At 36.7% G+C, this 25242-nt stretch overlaps 1 protein-coding gene across 1 annotated transcript in view; it reads left to right on the plus strand.

Annotated features, from left to right (window-relative positions):
• The window catches only part of LOC139715353 (uncharacterized), a 30575-nt gene extending 9416 nt beyond the window's left edge, over positions 1 to 21159 (plus strand). Inside the window, exon 2 of the mRNA XM_071626931.1 lies at positions 20609 to 21159. Within this exon, the coding sequence (XP_071483032.1) occupies positions 20609 to 21159 (551 nt within the window). The remainder of the gene's footprint in view (positions 1 to 20608) is intronic.
• Positions 21160 to 25242: the final 4083 nt, after the last annotated feature.

Consider the following 25242-nt stretch of genomic DNA (forward strand, 5'->3'; position numbering starts at 1 on the left):
GCTTATGCGGGATTGTAAAGTAGACCTTGACGGCATAATGTTGATATCACGACAATGAAGACGTACCTGTTTTAATGCAAGATTATAATTGTTTTAATTGTACACCGGACCAAATTAGTGTGGTTGATTTCTCTGTTTATTACGAAGCCCTTAAAATCTGATGAAGTAGGTAAAATTGACGCACAACTTTGGATAACTCACAAATTTTTCGTACACGTGCAATCTAATTCCACAGTGATATGTACCTTCTACCCTTTCTGGTTAAGTGGTAAAATGCGCGCTATGTGTAAAGAGGGAGTTATAGTGAGTTACAGAGTACATTATAATCACTTCACTTGGCAGATAGAGTACATTGGCTTTGTAGGGAATGTGTAGACAGATAAGCTCTGGCGACATGTAATGGAGATTATTTTTGTTTTTGTTCTAACCTTCGCGTCCCTTCATGATCGAGAATACGTAATTTATCTTTTAGCCTACCCTTGAAAATGTCTTTATTCTTCGCTTTTACGTGATGTTTTTCGAGCTTCGCCAAAGGGGAGCACACTTCCATCACGGCCAGAACGTGGAGAGGGTACTTGAAGTGGCACTACTTTTCCGCGGTTCTGTCACAACTGAAACATAGAGCATAGATAAATTAATAGATGAAGAAGAAGAGCAGAGAGATAGATCGAGACGGGGAGAGGGGGAATGAGGCACAGACGATGGGCAAGAAGAGAGCATGCTCTGTAGTTGATTTTCCTGGTTGCGTCTGATGCTCATATTAACTTAGAAATATATCATGTGATTTCAACCGGAAATCTGAATAGATATGTAGATATATGATATATATATATATATATATATATATATATATATATATATATATGATAAAAACCTAAAATGGCATTAGACTAAAAACGCTTTATCCTGGCGAGGAAGGCACATGATATAGTAACAAAACACCAAACAGGATAAAGCGTTTTTAGTCTAATGCCATTTTAGGTTTTTATCACATATAATAGTGAAAACTTTCAGCAAACTTTGCTCAAAGTTTTCACTATTTATCATGTGTTTCTGGTCAGTTTTCCATTATTTTTTTCAGTGTATATATATATATATATATATATATATATATATATATATATATATCGCGAAACGTGACATACACCACTCAGTTATTCTCTCTACAGACATAGTCTGAGGAACAAAAACAAAGCAAGAACGAAACCGAAAAAACAGCAACCAAAAAGTCACATGATATACTTCTGTCGTATTTGACCTTCAAATTCTTGGCTGAACGTTGACTCCGATACTATCACGATTGAAAATTTTCATATTCATTTTCATAATGTAATTTCGGACTTTCTACAGTTAGGTATATCGCCGAGTGTATATCTACATATTTGCGTAGGGCTAACGTCAACATTGATCCGTGCAGCGCTGTCATACGAATCGAATTTGTATCAAATTTAATGAAAACAATGTTAAACTTTGAAAATAAGGTTGAAATTCAATGCAACCAATGCTCTTGTAATAAAGTCATCATCTTTACGTAAGAAATTACTATAGCCGTTATTACCGACCACAGACCCATGTTCATGGCAGGCCAGTGCACAGATTATTGCATGCTCCCTTTGCCAGGGCACACACAAGTGCTGTGCAGGATTATAAAAATGAGGAATCAAACAATCCATACACGATTTTGCAAATGAGGGACAGCATTTTTTTAAAGCAAATTTGAAATATCTCAAACTTGCTTGTCTACGTCATAGGAAAATTGATAATTGTAGTTTTGGTTGTGAGTAGTTCTCTGGTATCCTCCTCCCCCCCCCCCGTTTTTTTTTTTTTATTTCACCATACGAGAACGATGATTTGTTTGGTCATTTAGTTGGTATTGTACCTTCCATGATAGTGACATGCGCATTGTTTTGATGGCAGGGTACATAGACACAAATGTATAGTGTACGAGCAGTATTCTTTACCCTCCAGTAAGTACACGTCATTTTTTACAGTGAACTGCATACTATGACGTCACAACTAACATGAGATGCACTACAACTGAAGCAGAGCATAGAGACTGAAAGAAACACAGCGACGTAGAATGGCACAGCAAGAGAAAATAAAAGAAAGAAAACATGTGAAGCTTCTAATTGAGAGAATCTCTGACCCCGAATCGATATCAACCCATACAAACCTATGGGCTGATGAGGATTACGATTGTTATGCAATAAGGAGGACGACTTGTGTGATTGTGTATGTCTGTTTCGGCAACTCTTAAGATGCCGCCGGAAACTCGGTAGATATCTGATTAAGCTCCTAATCTCTACTGATTTCTCTGAGAGAATAAAGGCGGATTCTGGTAATGACAAAACGTATAGTGATGTGTTTCATCTTACACGCAAAATGCACACAACGAAGACATGCTTCATGAGTAATGCGTATAATGTCTAATGCTTACAATTTAATGATTGCTTAGGTTATTATTTTGTTCCTGTAAACCAAACGTTCAAATGTATTGAACAGAATTGGAAGCCGAATTTGGATTTGTTAGTGAATTTTCTCATACGTTTTAAGATTGCACTTTGCTGGGTTATCTGTGTGGTAACATTCAGAAAGAATTCAGCATTAAATGAAAATAATACACTTTCCCTTCCGACCTTTTTTCAACATAATTTTGGCAACTGGACAGTCTATGTAGTCAACTGACTAAAATGTTTTTTTTTTCTTTTTTGAACATGTCAATTATTCATCTGTGGTAGGAGATTCTTTTCAAGACAGGACCATTTTTCTTGGTGATTGACGTTAGTGGGACGGCATTAACTGAAAAGGTGTTAAAGAAAAAAATAGCGATATAAAGCAAAAGCATCCAGGATTTTTGTTAGATGCATCTACATGATATGATAAAATCGTTTGCAGATTAACATTGTCCCCCCCCCCAAAAAAAAAAAAAGAGGTAATTTTTTTGTGTGTGTGCAAAGGCTACAGATGATTTTATTTGAAATTCATGACATTTTATTTTTTAATGATTTTATTCATCTATTTCGATGATATTCCTGGGGGAAAAGAGTAATGAATTGTAAAGTGATGTCACATACAGAGGATAGATAAATCACGTTAAATAGTAATCAAACCAAATGTTCACATACGATGAGGACTGTGAGATTAATTGCACAAGATACAATACCGCTTTTAGCTGGGTTTAGGGTCCGTTGTGAGTTTGTATTTAAAACAAAGCATTACATGATAACATATGTATCGACGTAAATCGAAATCACAGAATTTCTTCCCGGCACTTGTACGTGATATGTCACAACTCGAAAGTAGGAGAAAAGGAGATAATTAATCGGATACTCATCGTCATCCACTGAACCGGTACTCTTAACAAAGTGGAGCGTTTTGAAAACTTGTCACATGTGTCGGCCATCTTGTACCAGAGGTTACGAGGACACGAAGTGGTGTTTGTCAAATTCTGCAGTTTATATCCACCCTCTGTCAACGCTGCCGACATAAACCTCATTTCTAACAATGAAGGCTTTAAGCTAATCTTTTGCCCCCCAATCGCTAGGGGTTGAATTATTGTGTATTGCTATAGAAATTTCCTAATGATTTTATGACTTTTCTGTTGGTACAGCATGCTTTTATTAGGGACAAAATACTGATACACGATAAAGAGATATGCAGAAATGCATGTGAACACAGGCTTGCGACTTATCCTCAAAGGCCGAGAAATCACGTGACAGGTGCAAAAAGAGGGCAAATTCGAAATTCGTAACTTAAACAGAATAGGCTTGTACTTAGTGTCTAGGATGCATATCCTCTTTTTTTCATTACGGTGGGTATGGATGAAGAAAATGCGGTTTAACATGTTGTATTATAATTATGGTAATGTACAAGGCTTACCTATACCATTAGGGGGGGGGGGGGTAGCTCGTTATGACCAACAATTATAATTTTTGGTGCCTGAAAAAAATACATGAAAATAACATCATTTACATAATCATTGAAATAATAAAGCAAACAGTGACATTTCATGTCAAAACTGACAATTATAACAAAGTACTTGAAATACCATTTACACTGAGACTAAGAAGTAAGAAAGAAAAACACTAGGAATACAATGATAAAAAATAACATAATTATAAGCCATGATAATAATGTTAAAAATTGGAAGTAAGTTAACGGGTTTCAAATACCACATACTGAGACTTTCTTCACTGAATTATTCAATATTGAACCTGGCCGTGAGAAGAAATGGTTTAGCCGGAAAAAAAAAGACAGGGTTTGTCCATGAAGACGAGTGGCAGCAAGCTAACATGCATGCAGCTATCAAGCACTAAGCCGGGCGTTATTTTCCGCTGTTCCAGATGAGAGAAAAAACACAGAAATCAATGTACACATTCACTCGTAATTTTGGTGACCCGATCAGGCCCCAAACATGTAATTTCTTAAGAAGTGGCGGCCCGACATCTATTTGTGGTCCTTGGCCACGGGGATACCGCTAATGTCGCACCTTCTGTTCCATCTCAGCTGTTGTGAACTAGTTAGCAAACTTCTATGCCATCACAAAAATTTTGATTTGATTTGATTTGATTTGATTTGATTTATTGATTTCTGTATCATTATTGTACATGAACATACATGCACATGTATATATACATACATCCTTGGATAATAAAATAAAATTCGTATTTTCCTTAGTTTGGGTTATCACAATCTCGAAAAACAACAAGTCACGGTAGGATTCCATTTCATATTATTTCATTTTATTCGATAATTTTCATTTTCAACAAAGAATATCAGTGCACCAAACATATGCAGAAAAAGCAATATACATATTATTCTCTACAAAATATCGAAATGTACTGTAAGCGCACAATTAATTGTGAGGCCAGGATGTATTGTATTTACTCGGAAATGATGTTGAAAATGGAGGGGAAACTAAAAAGCAGGGCTTGCAGTTTACATTCCCCTCAAAACCATTATTAATGAGGTACAGAAAATGTTACAACATAAGGACAGAGAAAAATATATACAAAGTGACAACAACACATCGGACATCGACAATAAAACAGAAACCCATACAATTTGCACAATTACCGTATGTACCAAGACATGTTTGTTTTTGTGGGGTTTTTGTTTCGGGGAGGGGATGGGAGGGGGTTATGCATTGTCAGCTCAATAAATTTTCTTGAAGTTATTATGTAATGCGTGTCAAGTGTCAAGTTAATATTTGGAGAGCAACAGATCCTCCAGACCATCAATTAATCAGAAAGTGATGAATTGATTTTAACATAACTCTTGTTGGTATTGGGGGGTTTGTATACTAGACGCAAATACGACAGACAAGCAGTCACGCTGACTTGATGAGGTGATGTTTGTTGGGAAGAAATCGAAACATTAGTCCGTCGATTTGCGTTAAAAGAACCATAAGGAGTTATGTTGTATCGATTCAATAACACTAATAGAAATGAAGCAGATATCATCGTAATGAAAGAAGTTCAAGAATATTACACAGCGAGTACAATGCTTCAGGCTGCAATTTATTATTTATAAGTATACCTTTGTAACTTGTAACGTAAAACTTTTTTTTGTAATACTGTATATGGTCGGACCCCTGTGAAAAACAGCTCTTAGCTGACCAGGGCTATCCGTCCCATGAGTGGAGAATAAATAAATAAAATAAAATAAAATAAATAAAACTTTCAATATATTCAAACCAGCGGACACACGCAACTTTACAATTCGGCTATCTCAATCGATTTCGTTTTCTATAACTAAAACATCGAGTTTATGATCCATCGCTTGTCTCTGCAAAGGAATGTGGAGATCGGGTTGGTTTTTGAAAGAATTCATTGTGCAAGCATGGTTTGCTCCTCTGAAACTATGTATTCCACCAATAATTGTTATTTTTATTCCAATAGTATCGCAATACAAGTGACATAACCTCTGGTTGGTCAGTATGCATGGCCAGAGTGTGTTGAGGGAAAAGTGAGTTCATGTATCATTTCTCAAAGAATCATAACCTAATGTGTCAATAGGTCTCATCTAAGGTACTAGCTCTTTTTTGAAATGTCAAATATAGCTCAAGTTGTTTCACATAACTCATAACATAAGTTGTGTTACAGCCAGTGCTGGATTGTGACGTGTACACCCTGTTCGATTGTCTTTTCAGCGAACGCTGTGTAGCTCATTCTGCGCGAATGTCTTTAGTTCAGTTCAGTTCTATTTCATTTTATTTCCATGCGACATCCAACAAAGAGTACAACAAAATACAAAGTATGCATTACACCATCACATTATTTGGTTAGTTTGAAAAAGAAATACATAAAGCAGTATGAATCGTAAAGTACATGATGACATGTAAATGTACAACAAAGTAGAATCGAACATACTTTGAAAGGTTGACGGAAAAGGATGACAAATGAGTGATCCACTAAAATCAAGGCTTGTAATACGTGGATCACTTCAAAACGTAATAGTATCACCAAACTCCTCAAAATAATATGGTAATTCAACGTTATTTTTTAAAATGTAAGCCAAAACATGACATTTGTAAGTGTAACTCACCACAAAGGGGACTGATACGTGAAAATGTTGTAGAACCAGTCACTTATTCTATGTGGAATTACGAGAGAATTCTTACGCATTTCTTTGTCGCTACGATGTGAACAGAACCGGCATCAAACATATCATTATCAAATGGCATTAAAATAGCACCTTTTTTTTCAGTTTTGATTTTCATATTTTCAGTCAATTTTAGTAAGAAGGTCAACGATTTCTTTGAATTTTTTTATTCAAAACGTATGGACAAAGTTTTTTTTTAATTGTATTTGTTACACAGTAAGTTGTGTTTAATGTCGTTGAGTTCATCGAAGAATAGGGCTGAATGAAACATTAATGCGGCTAATGACACAGACGGCGCTTCTTTTCAAAAAGATACCTAAACAGTTCGCCCCTCACCCCCCCCCCCCTCCCTTTACCGTTTTCCTTTCGGCCCCTCTCCTGTCAATCTTGATTTAGTCACAATTTTTAAGATTAAGAAAAGGCAACAGCGCTGGGTTGTCTAATGCCAAAGACGCCTGGTTTGAACTCGCATTCTTTTCTTGCCTTGCAGTCCCGATCGCCTGAAACCAGGCGACCGCCGCGCCGCGCTCCTATCCGACAGCTTCCCTTGGCCCCCGATCCCGCCTCTAGTCTCCCGTGATTGGCGTGAAAACAGAACAACTCAGGCCTATTCATTCAAATTCTAAATTTATGAATTGGCATCATTTAGATTTACATTGATTTAAAGTAGATTTCGTATGGATATTTCTTGGTGACATACCTTTTAAAAAAATTTTCTGTAATTCTATTCTTTTCTTTTCAAACTGCAATTGTGTTGTGCGTTGGAAAGACCCCTTACTTTTGCTCATTTGTCATACTGACTAGCTGTAAACCTTGGAGAAAAGTTACCGTAATATAAAACGAAAGTTTATTTGATGCTATACTTTATCATATTTGTGATCACGATATGTATAACGACCGTGTTATGATCAATACTATCGCCGAGAAGAAAGAAAAGTTTCCGCAAAGTTTTCGTAAAATTGAAGCCATTATTGTCACGTACCTACGATTTCGACATACTCTGCCACTGCATCACTTTGTACATGACATTCTGTGACATTACTGTATACGATATATTACAAGTCGATGACAATAGTACTTTACTTTTCAGTATTAACATGAGTACCAGGTTAAAAGCATATACAACTTATGCATGTGTTAGCGATATCAATACAATGTATTCCCGTTTTTGTTTTAATAAGGAAATGGATATCTTTGCGGAAAAAGTTGACGTATCAAAATTATAATTTATAATCGGAAGGGGTGCCCGTGATAATGTTTTCAAATAGTCATATTATACTGTTAACATTTGTAAAGCGTTGGGAGGGCTCAATTTTCGTAATAATAAATGCAATTTTTCAATTAGCATTTACTAAAGGGCTGCCAATGTCGCATTGCAAAGGAAAACTTTTCAGGCAGGCATGATATATTGTTACGTCGCATTTTGACTAATGAGTCTAGCCTTCATGTGCGTTTCTTCACACTTCAAAATGCAATTAAACACTTGACTCCAGATGTGAATCTGTAAATGCCTCTGTCTGACCATCTGTATAAACATTATCAAACAAAATCCATTGGCGTATGTAGACAAGAAGGAGGAAGTTATATCCAGATTTTTCTTTTTTATAAGATAAAATCGCAGTTTGGATGATTGCCATTACATTTGTTAACCTTAAAGTCAACGTTTTTATTTTCGGTCTTCAATTCTTCCAAAATGATATCAAGATATTTGAAAAAAAAATGGGCCAAATTTTTTATTCTATTCCTTCCTTTAATATACCAGTTTCATTCTAGCTAGATCTAACAGGAACAAGGTAAAACCATCTTAGTTCTCAATATTTTTGTCAGTTTTTCAAAGAATAAATGGAAATTAATATAACTAGCTGCACCAAAATCGTTCAATTTCCTAGCAATCAAAGAATAACTTGTAACTCGTTGTCTATAGTCTATTGTCTCAAATGATTGCTTGTTCAAAAAAAAAGGGGGGAGACAACAGAAAATACAAAACATTTCCAGCAATTTTCATCGTTCCTGAATTTGTTTCCGTCTGCTACCTGAGAAGCCATGATTTCGATAAGCTGTGATGCTGATATTATATCTAACACCGTCTAACCGCATTTACTCGAGCTACAATCGAATTGGTTGACGCGTACTTTTTCAGTCTTTCGTGTAATATTACTACTTCTTAAATCTGTGTCTACTACGAGAAATATGTGAACAGCTTCCAGTTTCCACCAAATCTTTGTCTGTTCCTTACATTTTCTCTCCCTCGGAAGCCTTGCTTTTGATAAGTGCGATTTTAGCAAAAGCCAACCTTCAACAAGCGTGCATCTTCCGCCCATTCACTTCGGGGTGCGATGGTGCGAGAGGTGCCGTACCGCCATTCGAGCCACGCCAGGTCTCGGACACACGGTGAGCTTCCTCCGGAATTCGGCCAACCGTGTGGGTCTTCAGGAGGATTTGTCTGTTTGATTCCGCGACGTTCCGTATTGTTTGTCAGTACACGCCTACCCTAGCGTAATAGTCTTCATAGGATTAGTCCAAGACTCTTATTAGTGCATACAAGTGAAGCCAGACAAGCTACTCACAATAACATCTCTTCTCCTTGCAACCCGAGAGGTGGATACATTTCTAATTGTCTCAGTTTTGTTTTGTCACTGCTTTATTCTTTTCTAAATGCCGTGCCGATAAGCTTAGTAGAAAAAAAAAACAAGACCGAAATCAAATTTTCTTCTTTTCAGCAGTTTCATCCGGCTAAAGTCATAGAGGAGGTCAAAATGACAGCTTTTTACTTTGCCACATCACAAATTTTAAATTCAGTAGTTAAAATTTACCATAATGATCTGTGTGAAATAATTCTAGCAACGTTTTATATCTGAAAGGTATGGAGTGCTAGTAGTTACTTTTTGTATGAGCATTCATGGCTTGCCAGACCCCAAACATTCTTGTTTTAATAACACCCGCTATCTCACCGTAGCATTTCGCCGACAATGGTCGCATTCGGTTCGTGTTTCATTGTGAAAGCACTGTACTTCCATTATTTGTGTGGAATCCGTAGAAATGTCTCGTAATTAGATTCGCTACGAACTGCTTTGATGGTAATCATGCATGCCTCATTTCATTCCAGGGACCGTAAAAAGACGGCAAAGAAGAAGAAGAAGAAGAAGCAGAACGAGGGGAGGAAAGAATTACTAGACTACAACAGTAACAATCCCACATACTAGGTGTAGATGTACCTGGAAATTGTTCGAAGAACATTTCGATGTGAAAGAAATATGTTCATTTACATCAGGCAACTGGATCCTTTGTACTCGCAAGTTGTTATAATCATGATATATATAATTATATATCAATAAATATACATGTATACATACATATATATATGTATATATATATATATATATATATATATATATATATGCTATACATGTATGTATTTGTATGTAAATAACGGTGTATACTTGGTAGTGTTCATACCTTTACATATTTGCATTTTCTGTCACGAGGCTGTTTGTCCTTAAATTTCATGATTTACTGTTTTCAAGTTCAAGATCTTGAATATTACTTTTCTACTACAACACTTTACAAGTCTCGAGCAGAATAACTATTAATGTAATATTGATTTTATAATTATGATATTAAATAAAAGCAAGAGATTATTGAGCAGAGGGGCGAAAATGTGGAGTATAAGTTTTCTTCAATTTGTCTCCCTCTGTACATAAACTTAATTTGTACAAAGGGAGACAAATTGAAGAAAACTTATACCCCAATTATAATATTATGATCCCCCGTTCATTTTTCTTTTTTTTCTTTTTTACAAATGGGACGATTTTCTTCCCTTTTGAATTTTTGAAAATATCAGTATCCACCATGTAAATTCATGCAGGACAATATGAGTTATAAACTCATCAACACTTTTAGAGTCTCAGAATTGTACAATGTTATGTTTCAGGATTATTCAAATTTTGGAATTTAGAATTTCAGAAATTAACTTATTAACCTACCATGTGTTCTGTATCTACTCTTTTGTTTAGAGTTTATAATCTTGATCAAATATGTTGGAGGGTTTTTTTTTTTTTTTTTGGTCCTTTCGGAGGGCGTTTCTGTCAACGTGGAGTTTTTAATGTTTTTAAATTTTGGATAATCACTATGCATACAACAATCAGTTGTCTTGCTTTAATGAATAGCCCTTTCTCTCTCTCTCTTCTCTCTCTCTCTCTCTCTCTCTCTCTCTCGATAAATATATACATATATATATATATATATATATATATATATATATATATATATATATATCTTATTATGTTGAGTGTTACAGAGTTATGGGCACAGTAATGGACTTCTTTCCCCAAAAATTTTCATAGAATACTTTTACCTATGTACATCTGCAAGATTTTTCTTACTCCGTTGTAATAAAGATTGATATCATCATGATCAATGTGTATAGATATGCTGCAGGCAGAACAGATCCAACGTTATTCATAATTCTGTGTTGTGCACTGCAAACTTACGCATGTAATGCTAGTTAGCAAGGCAGCTATCCACCGCATTGCTTACGTTTGTAATTCTAAACAAGCGTCCCTTTTCCTGTGTAGAAACTCGAGATGTTATATCATGTATCCTCCTGTTAAAATCGGTCAGATAACATGACGGATGTAGACAAAAAAAAAGTTCAGTATGAATTGTTGTAGTTTTGCTCTATGCTACGAATAGAGAGAGAGAGAGAGAGAATATTACATTGTATAGGAGTGTTATGTATCTCTTGATAATATACACCTCAGATGTCTACTCTGCTTCTTTGGAAAGAGCTGTCACGCTAAACTCAAAGAGAAGTGTGAGAAACCCAACGTATTGATCTCTGGCCAAGATTCTCTATTCATTTATCTTTTTTTTTCATCTACCAGTGGTAAGAGATAGATGATATCGGCGGCTTATATGACACAATATAAAAATATGCTTACAAGTGGTTTCAAAGTGACACGGTGTATTTAACATTTCATTGTTTTTTAGTGAGTTTTACGGTTTTAAATCGGACGTGCTAGACTAAAGCCTTGCGTGTTTATTTATTTTTTGGCCACGTTAAGCTTAAGACATCATGTCATATCAAATTACATACTCTCTTTATTCTCTTCCAGCTTAGCCCAACTGTTGATGAAACCAGTAGTGAACACAAATGACGTATTTCACATGCAATAACCAATTCCATTTATTGAATCATCCCATGTTTAGTGACCTTATTGTCCTTCGAGGATATTGTCACCTCAAACACTGAATGCTGGAAGTTTTTGCATCACGTTCTTTACGAAATGCCCTAAATGATTTTGCATCATCGATTCTACCAGATCTCTATTAAAGGGAAAAATAAAAGAATGTGATAGCTAGCCCCTCGTTCGTTCATTCGTGCGTTCGTTTTCTCATTCACCCAGCCACTAATCGTATATCAAGAAAACAGATTGTACATCGACAATTTATGCATGTATGTCATACAAGTTGTATACAGACAATTAGAGCTCATTGGTCGTCCCCCCCCCCCCCCACACACACACACACGGACACTTTCTTACATTTTGCATGTTACAAAAAAAAAAAAGAAAAAAAAGCTTTAAGGTAACGGACCAACAACTTTCTGCCTTTAATATCTCGGGCTTCATGTGAGGAGTTTCCGAAGAAGTCACTTGACTGGTACTGAGATTGTATTGGAACGGAGATAGAAAGCAAGAAAAAGCTCGAGTATGTGAGTGCGCGTGTGTTGTTTCTCGAGAGAGAGAAAAGGGAAAACAACCAAAAAAAAAAGGAAGAGAAAAAGAGGGGAACTTACGAGGACACGAAAAGAAAAATAAGAGCGAATGAGAAAAGAGAAAATTTGAGTGCGAGACCGGGAGATAATTTTCAACCAATCGCATAATTGGGGACTTACACTGGCGGCATACGTGCTTCTGTCGACCTCACTCTACTCGGGCGTAATCGACTGAGAATCGTAAGCGTTTTTTCACCTCCCACCGAATCAAAATCCCCTTATATTGTTCATCATAGCCAGACAGCTATATGAAGATTACCCACTTAACGTTTCTAAACAAATCCCGTTAATGAGCTCATGAGAACTTTAACGTTCAATCGCCGCCCAGAACCATCGATCTTTGTAATTACCTAGCAATTAAATGTGACATGCAGAATCCTGCGCATGCTCCGTATATGCACTTAGGGGAGTCGCGCGTATAAACGCAGAAAAAAGTTAATATCACATAATTCGATGTGATCTCTACGACGCTACGTAAGAATGCAACGTTTACTTTTACTGTAAGACCTATACAGGAGGGAGAGCAAAATTCAAATAAATAAGTGCTTTAGATAGAAAAATATTAATATGTGAACATGGTAACATTAAAAACATGTACTTGTATTTTATACGTTATACATGATCATGAGCACAATAATATTCAGTATGTTCTACTGACAGAATACCATCATTAATATGCTGACATATCATGGAAATTATGACAATGTATAAAACTACGTATTTCTATGACAGTTGTTTCCGTTGAGTTCCTGGTTATCAAGTCCGGACCGCATGACACGCCATTAAATTTATTTGTTTTTCGCTCGTTTCCTTTGTTTCAATTAGTTTTCCTGAAAAATTACGTTTGTCATTTAAATATATAGCATGGTGCATTTCATTTCTCCAATGGAATGTATAGCTATAAAAGGAAGTGAACTGTATGTTCTTAATACAACCCATGAATAAATGTAAGATTGATCCGGGTGTTTGAAATAATTCTCTGTTGTGTATTCATAATAAACAGGAGAATGTTTCTGCTTCCAAAAAGCATCTTAGTATTAAATACATAGTACATTTTCTACCTTGTGCCAATTAAGGGTATAAGAAAAAAAGTACTTCCCCGTATATACATTTCTGTCTTAAAATTATTAGAAAGCAAAATGTTGCTTTCAGAGTTATACAATTTCAAACACCGTACATAAATTACTTAGTAAGACAACTTAATATCTGTAAGATAGCTAGTCTACTCCGTGGAATGCATATCTTATTTGTTCACAAGTGAGATGCACGCGTGCGTAACTTAAGAATACAGGACCGCCTCACTCTTCCGAGAGTAAATACTCAGTATTATTGTAAAGAGTCGTTTTCTTTTGCATCTGGGGCTGTTTGGAAGTCTTTACCATAACACGTTTGCTTGTTTCCAACTCTCTGTTTATTTTATTTACAAAATATCTTCAAGAAGAGATATGATTCTATTTTAACTATATATTCTGTCCAGGCCTTTGGCCAAGGACTTAACGCTTGTCACCTGTCGGCAACGGTATAAGTTATATCCCCGTATATTTGCAACCGTCAAAGTAGAGAAACCTGCAAAACGTTGGAGTTTGGTCGAAAAGTACGAAATGGGATGTTTACTGAACACTCGAAAGTTTGATATCCTAACTACCTTCTGTCTAACTTCCGAATTCTAAAAATGTTACAAGATTATAAACTAACGGTTTTGAAGTAGCCTACTGCATTCGAAAAGCTATTCCGCTATCTAATAAAAGCTTGACTGTATCTGAATTTACAAGTGTATACTTCCCAAAGTTGTGTTTACTTGGGAGTATGCTTTCTTAAGTTCTCGTTTTTTTATGTTTCAAATATGTGTAACCTGACTATAAACATAGGTCACATTTATTGCCATCATGTCTCCAAAACTTGGAATTATGATCATATAATGACATTCTTTATGGTTCATTTACTTGAAGATGGGATGACAGATGCATACATTTTCAAGATATTTTTTAGGGATTGACATAAGTCAAAAGAGTCTTAAGAGAATTTCACCTCGATGAAGCGGATGAAAAATATTAACTTGAGAAAACGTGAGACTATAAACTTTCATAACTGCATTATTCCACTCAGGCATGTAGTCGTTTTACTATTGTATTTATAAAAGTCATGTGTATACTTATGCTTCTCAGCTAGCAGTTTGCAGGTGGAAATGAAAAATGTTTATGGTTTGCCAGGTAGATAACACGTGACTTGTATCTTACGCGGTCTTTCCCCTTTACACTCATGCGAGTAGTATCAGAGAATTGATTGATACAGTTGTGAGAGCGGGAACAATATCCACCAAATCAACATGGCCTCTGGCGATATACTGATTTAGATTGACTCTTCGGCACGAGTGATAGGAGGGGCATGGTCCTCAACAATAGGGGAGTAACCTAAATAATGATGATTACATGGAGCCGTTAAGAATTCCCCGCTATTGTCCGAGGCTTACCGTCTGCATATAAAGACTCGAATTATACATTGGTTAGTGCTTGCTGTTTTTCTTTTTGTTTGCTTTTTTTTCACACTTTCTATCTACGCTACGGCGAGAAAAGTCGCACGCACAGTCCAGTCGCTACCATTTGGGTTTTTTTCCGAAGGCATTTGCTATCTATGTAAACAAGAGTAGATTTTGTTTATCTCGTCGTTACGTGTCTATTCGGTGTTTAGTTTGTCTTTTTGGTTTGTTGACATGGATATCATGTCAGTCGGTCATCCTGAGTATTGAATTTCTCGTCTCAATACCTTACATGAAGAAAGCGAAAGTGACCCATCGCGCTCCAAGACCGATTTTGCCGCCCAATGGAAGATCATATACATCGTGGGAACCGTAGAGGAAGTGTCTGTGAAAAATTGTGAAGTTAGAGACGCTGTTGTTTTGACGTCCATGGATTTTCAAATTTAATGACATCATTGGGAAATATCATAATACATCTTGAGTTTTTGTAGGATCTATGAAGATGTTTGGACTTCCTGATCCAAATAACAATATTCAGCAACTCTGTAGAAGCATTTTCTAAAAACGATGCAGTACAAATTCAGCAAAGAATCTAGTACGTGTTGGGAAAAGTGTGGTCAGTATTCATAATCATGGCAAAATATGCTGGCTAGAATTGCGCGTGACAAAACTTCGGACGTTATATGTGCGTCAGTTAACATTTCCATGGCCCATGAAACACAAGATATTTTGAAATGTTAAAAAGAAGTAATTGGTTTAATGATTTTAAATATGTATTTTACGTACATACCCTTGAGCGTATAGGTGCATCAGCGTACAAATCACGTATTGCTGTTATTTTCGTCTCCCTGTGATCGTTTTGCAAAAGAAAAAATGCTGAGGGTATGCTATGGGGATACCTAAGATTGATTAGATTTCATATTTCATTTTCACAGGAAAATTTCAACTGATACTCATGTGTGTGAAAATCGGGTATAGTCATGAAAAAAACAACAACACCAAAATGTCTTCTGATAATTTATAGATATATTAAAATATATTATAATATTTTATGTGGTAGACCTATAATGGACATGCCCGTGTACAAAAGAATAACGTATCGTGGCGAACATAGTAGAATAACCAAAAGAAAAAAAGTCAAGATAGAGACGATCTTGAGAGGTTTTGGAGCTCGTCAATAGGCCTATGTTTGAACCTTGACTATACACAACATTCAGTGGTCAGGATTTATCCATGTATCAAACACACAATTGATCCGCCGATCTCAAAGGGCTATTAACATATCTATTATCGTTTTCTCTCTAATGTGTCGGGTAATCATGTCGTCGATGATAATAATCGTCCCCCTTTATCGCATTGAGCGCAGAGATATGTTCACGCAAGACTGGACCGATTCTAGAAGCCCGACATGGTTACGGCAAACTATGTTGTGCGTCGCCCAACCTTGGTCCTCCTTGGTCCTAAAAAAGGGGGATATTATACATCAAAGCGAGACCGACAAAGGATTAAGACATCCCTTAATGCTATAATCAAACAGAAACTGTGTATTCAACCGTTGTATTCGCTGACTACGGCAGGGTTTCCCTGACTCCAGCCTGGCGTTTGTTCTCCTTGTCAGAGCGGACACAGCCAGAAGCCCCAAAATACTCCTTCGCCCGATGACTCTTTGATCGGTTTTGCAATCCCATATTCTATTCCACTCATCGCTAGATTTAGTCGGATGGAAGCACAAAATTGGGAAACGAGCTACACTGTATACTGTACTTTATAGGTAATTATTTCTTTCTAACTCTTACCGTCAAGACTGCTACGTCACGATACCACATACCATGCAACAAGATCTATGACTTGAAATCAGCAGCCAGAATTCGCTTAGACCATTCACACGTGTTGCAGGGAATAAGTAGATAAGAGGGACATGTCTACTTGGTATAGTCGCTTTTACATTAGGCCAACGTAACGTCTTGAAATTTGGCGTATGCTTTTTTTAGCCAATTTCTTTTGAACTATACCGTTCTTGAAATGGTTGATTATCAGGTAGACCCGGGCCCTGATGTGATGAATGTTTGTACAAAAGCACCGGCGATCTAGAATCACACGATGAAAAGCTAGAATGGTAATATGAGATCGACAAGATGGCTATTACTTTTGTAAAGCAAACGACAGAATATGGTCAGACACGGCCAATCATTTGTAGATAATTACAACATGAGGGGTTTTTAACGGTCACTCGAGAAACGGTTATCACTTCGATAGCAACCCGTTAAGGCCTCAGCTCCGTTTTCGGGCAGACACTATTCAAGTTGTATTGACATAGGAGCGTAATCCCTCGCTATCCATATCATTACTAGCCACAGCCGTTATGATACCTAAATCTCGGGGGCAGATCCTTTGTGCAGAGCTTAGTTTGATACACACAGATCACACAAAGTGCAACAAAGGAGCAGCGGCTTTCTTTGTGATCATCTTCTGACCATTCTATCTTCAGCTCTACCTTTTCCCATCTTCTATCAATTTGGTTGCTCGGGATAAATCCCTCTTCTGCCCAACTACGGTGGGGGTGAAAGGACTAACTGACCGTTAAATACATTATTGTTAATTCTAACATAAATACTGTTACATTTCAACCGTCTTTTAGAAAGGAAGGCGGCTCTTCAGACTAACAAGACTGGGTTTATTGATAGGATTTCTTACCAGTTGAATGGATTCTTCGCCAGTTCAATGACCCACACTAGCCATGGAGGCAAATTATATGCCTTGTCAGTCCCCCGTATGAAGAGTTTGTGATACATGTATAACAGATATCCTTTTGAACACGTCTTTACTATATACTTAATTCATTCGACACACTCGAAGTCACTCACAGGACATGAAATGAACACATTACTTCTCTATTCCCGCGACAGTTAGAATTTATGGGTGTAGAATTTCAACATTTCAACATTACTTTATTTCCAAATTTTTTAGAGTTTTAGTGCATCTGATTCTGGCAAGCAATTCACTAAACAAGCGTTTTTGTGGCAGCAAAATTTTTGACAAAGATGCATCTGCAATTGAAAGCAAACATACAGTCAGGGCTGGACATTAACAGTGGCCCGGTGGCCCGGGGCCACAAAAGACTTTGTGTAGGGCCACCAAGCGTATCTTTTGGAGGCCCGATCGGGCATCTAATATTCAGATTGAATTGTTCGTTTTGCCTTGATTTCCGGCCACTATATATGTTTGGACCACTAAAATTTCAGATTTAAAGATTTTAGTGGCCCGAACGGGCCACCAGACAACCAAAAAAAAAAAGTTAGTGTCGAACATTGATATGGCAATGGGAGAAAGGGTTATTATTCTGTAATACAGGCTGTACTTGGAATGTTTGGCCTATATGTGGCCTACCTTGAATCTGGAATATCGCTAAAAGCTCATAGTTCTCAAGAAAGGCTTGTCATGAAATATTGACGTGAATTTCAAAGTATGAAGTAAAGGGAACCCTTTCCTATTGGCTTTATGCCGATATATGTTTCGATTATAAAACAGAGAATTTCGTGCAAGTGTGTTTAAAAGAAAATTATCATTTGCTGGAGATATTTAATTAAATACAAATTTTCTCACTGGCTAAAAAAACAACAACGTAAAGTTTGGGAAAGGGAGTTGACGGCTAGATTTTTTTGTCGAAAGATATCGTCATTTACATTCATGTCACTTAATTGTAACATTCAGAGAAGGTGCATGATATTTATTGCAGTATCTGTAAAAATTTAAAGACAGGAGAGATTTAATGTTTTGGAGAAATTTAATGTGTAAAACACTAGGTTCCCGTAAGCAAAAGGTTTAGACATCTTGACCCTGTCGACTGGCTCATAAACTCTATTATAATACTCACTTTGTAGTATGTTGGGAATCATTTTGTTGGACATAAACTCTGTGAACTTACCTTGGTTCTTAGATGCATTGCATGTCATAAAAGGTGTGTAAAACTACTAAGCAGTTTCAGAATCAGAACGCTTTGTGAAAGTACAATAGTTTGGGCATGGCAATACGTATTTACATCACTATAATAGTTGCAGGCTTTTGTAATTTCTAATCCAAGATGTGCCGTAATTTTTTCGTTTTTCCCCCTTTCCTAATCTCAGTCGAACTTAAGTAGCTTAAATTTCAAGTAAAATTATCCGAAACGTATTCATATCGTTGCAGAATACCCATGCAGTGTGGTACCATGTGATAATCATCGAAACTGAATAACACACTTCAATTAAAAAGACCACAACAATCTGAAAGGGGCTCCCTTATCAAAAAAGAAAAGAAAAAATCTCTCAAATAGGACCCTTCTAAATAGTTATTACAGGTGAATGAAAGAAAGGTTGTAGAATTAAATGTCAGTGATTTTTTTTTATCATTTTAAAACAAGGCTATTTTTTCCTAATTACAGTAAAGTGAACAGTAAACTGACTTTTTTTAAATCTACAATAAGTATACATGCTTGATGGCATGTCAAATTAAGCCATAGCAACTGAGTAAAGGTTTCAGCAAAAGTTTTACAAATAAGTAGAAATTTGGCAGTTTATCTCAAATAGGGTTTTTCATTTTTTTATCCTCGATGCATTGTGCTTTTTGAATTGGATCAAATATTTATGTATGGAAATGGAAAGCATACATCATAATCTATGCAGGTCCAATATTCTGTTGAATATTGAGTTGTATACAGATTGTTATACACGCAAAGTTGCGTTTATATTTACATTCAATCTGTACATAAATAGGAAATATTTGTATATATTTATGTAATATGCACAGACAAATTAATAATTAAGTCAAGTGTCACTGAATTGTCATTGCTATGTTGAAAAGGAGAAGACAAGTTTAATCATTGATAATAACTGAATTCAAACAATTTATCAAGAGAGCCCATATCCTCCACATTACAAGGACGGCGATGATAATATGACTTTATACAATTCTCCTCGCACATATTTTTTGCATTCACTAAGTAAAATCATTTCCACGCAGTTCTCAGGAAGGAGTTTCGGCTGCGATTTGATCAATTGCTAGTAGTTTCCCATTACTTCACGTAACATGAAGTGTATCAGGGTGTTTCAGCAGTCATATGCATGTAAGCCTATATTGATTTTATTGCAAAGAAAATCAGCTTACATAAATGGGGGAGAGAGGAATCTAATTAATTTGAATTCACAGTGGAGGTTTGCATGGAAAGTTCATAATTTTGCCTCCTTCGAATTAAGATTGAAGCAAACATGAGCAGTACAAATAAAATCAATTTAAAATTGTATTATACGGTTATGTAATGACACATAATATTGCACTAATCTACTTCGAGCTCGTCATTTTTTCTCACGTCTTATTTCGGTGAAACTTCCACTATTTGTTTCTCCAATTTTAGTCCATGGACTATACGCAGCTTTGAATACTGATTGTTATTTTCCTTTGAACTTCATATTATGCACTTTTGCGAGCAAAGATTGATTTCCCACATATCTATCTTTTTGACATTCGTTATGTAAGCCAGGTCCTTTTTAGATACATGATATCACCGTTAGTGTCTAGGCCTATTAATCAATTTGTAATGTTATGTCACTACGAGCACAAAAACAAAATATTTTCAATTAATCAAGAGGGGTACTCATTTTAGTAAAGAGACTCCATTAGAATTGGTGATTATTCATTTTCCATCAAAATCATGCTTGTACATGAATCAACATTAACAAGAACATTTGTGTTGTCTTATTTCTCATTCGTTTGTTCAGGAGCATCGTTTGCAGATTTCGACGAAAACAAGCGAACAAGGACAGCGTACACTCGGGGCCAACTGCTCGAGCTTGAGAAAGAATTTCATTTCAACAAGTACATTTCTCGACCAAGAAGAATCGAACTTGCCGCCATGCTCAACCTGACAGAGCGTCACATTAAGATCTGGTTTCAAAATCGGCGGATGAAGTGGAAGAAGGAGGAAGCGAAGCGCAAACCGCGAAAACAGGATGGAGAAGGTAGCGACAGCGGCGGTCATCAGGGTGATAGCGTCGTCGATGACCACGACGAGAAGAGCTTTCAAGATTCGCGGACCAACCACGAGAACGAGGACTCGGTGGTGGAGAGCGGACCGGAGCGCACTGCGCACGCGCCGGCCCGTCAAGTGAACTCGCACAATACCTCATGCGGTCTCGAGAGTCAAAATGCATCTCCCCCGCAACTTCCCTGCGCATCGCCGGGTAGCGAAAGCAACTTAGAACTGACAAAGCACATGTCAGCAGTGACTTCAGTGATGAAGCCCCAAATGATTGACGCACACTCGTTTTAACGTAATTCGACGTTGAGAGCTTATATTGATATCAATTAGAGTCATAGGATATAAGGTTGCATTGTATGTCGATGATAGTGGAAGCATTTAGACAGATACTTTGGTATAGGACTTTCTCCTTCCTTCTGTTTTGTCGATTTCCCCCTCTGTCACTAATTCTTATGTCCCTGTCTGTGTTGTTACAAGAAATTTCTGCTATTCCTTATTTTTTCGAGGCAAACGTGAAATAATTTACTGAGTGATAAATTTTACCAAAAAATGAAAAACACAAAAATTAGGTACAGCGCAATCCATTTGCCAAATATGTCATTTCTTTAAGTACGTTTGAAACGTAGCACACGAAGCCAAGTCATCACCAAGACAGCATTCAAACATCCTGTTTAGAGAAAGTTAAAACATGAGCCGTGATGTGCATGGTGTAATGGCATTGACAGATAGTGTTATCGTTTAGTGCTATCGGAAATGGTGTGAAAAGAGACAGTTAATTCAACCTAAGTTCATCCGTGCACAGGTGCTGCTTCAGAGTACCTTACGTTACTCATTTACTAATAAGTTAAACTTGAGTGTTAGCTTTATTCAAAGGTCAAATATAACCTTCGAAGGAATGACCCACCAAGACCCAGTTCAGACACGAAAAAGAACGTTGCAATTTTGCCACCTGGACCATTTCGCTTTTGCGCCATCTCCATAACATCCTATATACCATGGTTTAGTATGGGGACTCATATTTATATTGCGAGATCTCGGATGATTGCAAGTTGAAATCTTTTTTGATAATTTGTACTTAACTATGTCCTGATCAAGAAGGAAATGAGGTGTACGAATTACCAACATACGAACTTTGTACGAGTCTGACCTTTCAAAAAAACATTCATGAAATTTCTTCTTTAGGTTGAAAATTGTCCCAAAGTCAGATTGCAGTCATCTTTAAGGCCTCAAATTTGAACGAAATGAACGCACTAAGGAGTTTTTGGTTTTGTAGTTATATTCCCCCGTTCTGAACGGGGACCGCATGACCTGTCATCACGAAATATGTCATTTAATCGAAAGATAAAAGCCGAGGTGTTAAGTAGCTGACAAATGCGATAAGGTCTCTTTGTTTTAGAGTTAGCTGCTCTTAAAGACAACAAACGCTCAGAAAAAGACAGAAACCATGACTGGAATTGCACCCCCATGAATTTCACGGAGATGCCAAAATACCCATTTGAAGTGTAAAGGATGACAAGGCATGAGAATTATGAGGTACCCAGAAAAAAAAATAGTAGATTCTCAGTTATTAACATTGCCTTACATAATGTCGTCGAAAGCGGTGGCTGATTTTAGAACGGAATGAGGACCATGAGGATGGATACATGTGAGTTCGACATTTTTAAACCAAGGGAAATACAGAAGGATCATGAAGATGTTATAAAGCCAACTGGTCATATCTTCTGATGCAGACGAGAGGTGGGGATGTAAACGAAGAGAGTAGCCTGCTTCCTGTCTACAATTTTTTATGAGAACCAGTGATATTATTATGGGTCCCGTTTCACGAAATCTATTAGCCCTGACAAGTTTTTATAGTCTCTGACAATTATTATCATGGCAACAATCAGTGACCAGAGCTTTCCAGCCAATCAAAATCAAGGATTTTACTGAAATTGTCAGAGAATGACAACTTGTCAGGGCTGACAAGTTTCATGAAACGATGCCCAGACCCGAGATGAATGTCGTTTGTTAGTTTGTGTGTTTACTTGCTTGCTTGTTTGATGTGAGTATTATCATTATTTCTTTTTCTGCAGAATGCCTTATCGTAAAGACATACGCTTCCTTTAAGAGGCTGGAGATGGGGCCGTTGGTGAAGGACCTTTCATAGTGTCAAGTTTGCAATCCGTACAAGAGTAAATATTTAGTTTTTATTGTCAAAATAAGAGACCGTTCGTTCCCGCCGCCTCTCCATCTGAAGTTATCACGTCACAGCTAGCTATATTACAGCCGTATCAATCAATGAATTTGGTCGTCCTAATTCCCTTAGTTTTTATTCATATATACATACGCCATGTCCGTATGGCGACTATAACTTTTTTGGATGGGCAAATATTACGAAGTCACCCCTCTTCTGTTCGAAGGTGATAATATCATTGACTGTTCCGTGATCTTTGTGCATGTCCTGTCTCTCTCCCTCCATCTCTCTCTCTCTCTTTCTCTCTCTCCTCCCCTTTCCCTCTGTCGATCTCTCTTTCTTGGATCCCCAAATTGGCAATGACTTCGAGATGATCCTATCTGTGCGATTTTAGTTGGATGTACTCTAACAATGCTACCTCATACGTTGGTGGATGTGCCATATACGACTATGTATACATATTATGGTAATTCATTTATCTATCGAAATGTCGTTCCATGACTTGACGAAACTGTGTGATTTTTTTTTTCATTTGTGATCAAATAACACACACACACACACACACACACACAAATCATCTCTTTTACTATTCATTCACTCGTGTACAAATTTAGCTATTCTAAAATCAGACACACAAGACTAGTCGTGGCTTGTATTGTAATGAGTCTGAGAAATTCGTATATCTTTATTGTGATCAATTCATTAGTACAAGTGCAAATGATGTTAGTATTTTGATCCTTTCTTGTCAGAAGGGAGAGAAAGTCAAGAAGTCCTTTTTCAGCACCTATACATGCAAACCTGTGGATATTCGAGACAATGACTGGGACAATTGTGTTGGGGTTTTTTTTCCGTATTCCTCATCAAAATGCCACTGACTATGTTGAAACGCATTTGTTCATGACTTTTTTTTTTACACACTGTGTAAAAAGTCATACAAAGTTGACACATGACATCATGATAATCAGAGAATATTCTTTTGTGCAAAGCTTGCTCCAAAAGGGATATGAAACCTGTATGTCGATCTCTCGTCCAGTGCTGTATCTGGCATTGAACTGTCGTTTCAGATGCAGAAATTCTTTCAAGCACCCGAATTTTCGAAGAACATTTTCGTTATTTCAAAATCAAAGAAAATTTCACTTTCACATATAATACCATTGTGCATGTTAATATTCAGACATGCCCGTATGTAGATTCCTCATAATTCACATGTCCAAATTTTCTTATATGTTGTTTTCGACAATTCAATCATTCAGTTTCTTGTTATGTATATGGTTTATTTTTGTTATGTTTATGGTTTATTTTTGTAGAAACATGGAATATGGGATAATAAAACAAACAAACATTGTGTCTGAAGGAAACCATCCAAGCACGATAACGATTTCAATTCCATTTCAATTTATTTCTGCAACTTTTTTTAAAGAGTACAACGTAAAAATACAATACTTATTCAAAGATTTAGGCAAAATAAGATAAAAAACAAACAAACAGTAAATCGTTACATTTTATCTTCCGTGACATGTTCCGCGTTGCAGGGAAAGTCCCAATAAACATACCCAATGATGTTTGAGATGACAGCCCTTTGGTCGTGACAAAACGACTGAAAAAAAACTGTTTTCAATGATTTACTAACTAGGAATGACAAAATAACAATATTACAAAAGTGCAAACTTACCAAAATTGTCCGTTTAAATATTTTTGTTTTCCAATTCGTGAGGCATTCACAGATGTGTTGAGAAAACAGTGTTTATACATGACTAAAACATTTTTTCTTTTCCTTTCAACCTATATTGACTTCTTTGCTTAGATATTCACAATTGGCTGGTATCGGAATCAAGAGAGGATGAAGTACTGGGTCTTTCTTATATATAGTTGATCGTGACTTTTGACTCCTGAAGCACTTTTTGCATGTCCACTCAAAAAGTGTATCGCGAGCGTGTTCTTATTTATTTTCAGCTAGTTTCTCGTTATTCGTTCGTTTCAAACCCTTCGAAAGACTTGTGGGAGTGATGTCTAGGTGTTTTCACCAGGTATCATTTGAGGCTCAAGTCCTTCTCCCATATCTCTCCGTAGCAGGTGTAATGGTATACAGAGGCTTCATACATTCATTTTGTTTTCTTTTCGTTCTGTGAAATACAGCGTAACATATCTGCGTGAACCGTTTGTCAATTATAATACCATATCGACTTTGATTTTTATAGATG

This window comes from Diadema antillarum, unplaced genomic scaffold (assembly GCF_040938485.1).
Source record: "Diadema antillarum isolate AM-2024a unplaced genomic scaffold, OU_Dant_1.0 scf00000047, whole genome shotgun sequence".
Taxonomy (NCBI): domain Eukaryota; kingdom Metazoa; phylum Echinodermata; class Echinoidea; order Diadematoida; family Diadematidae; genus Diadema; species Diadema antillarum.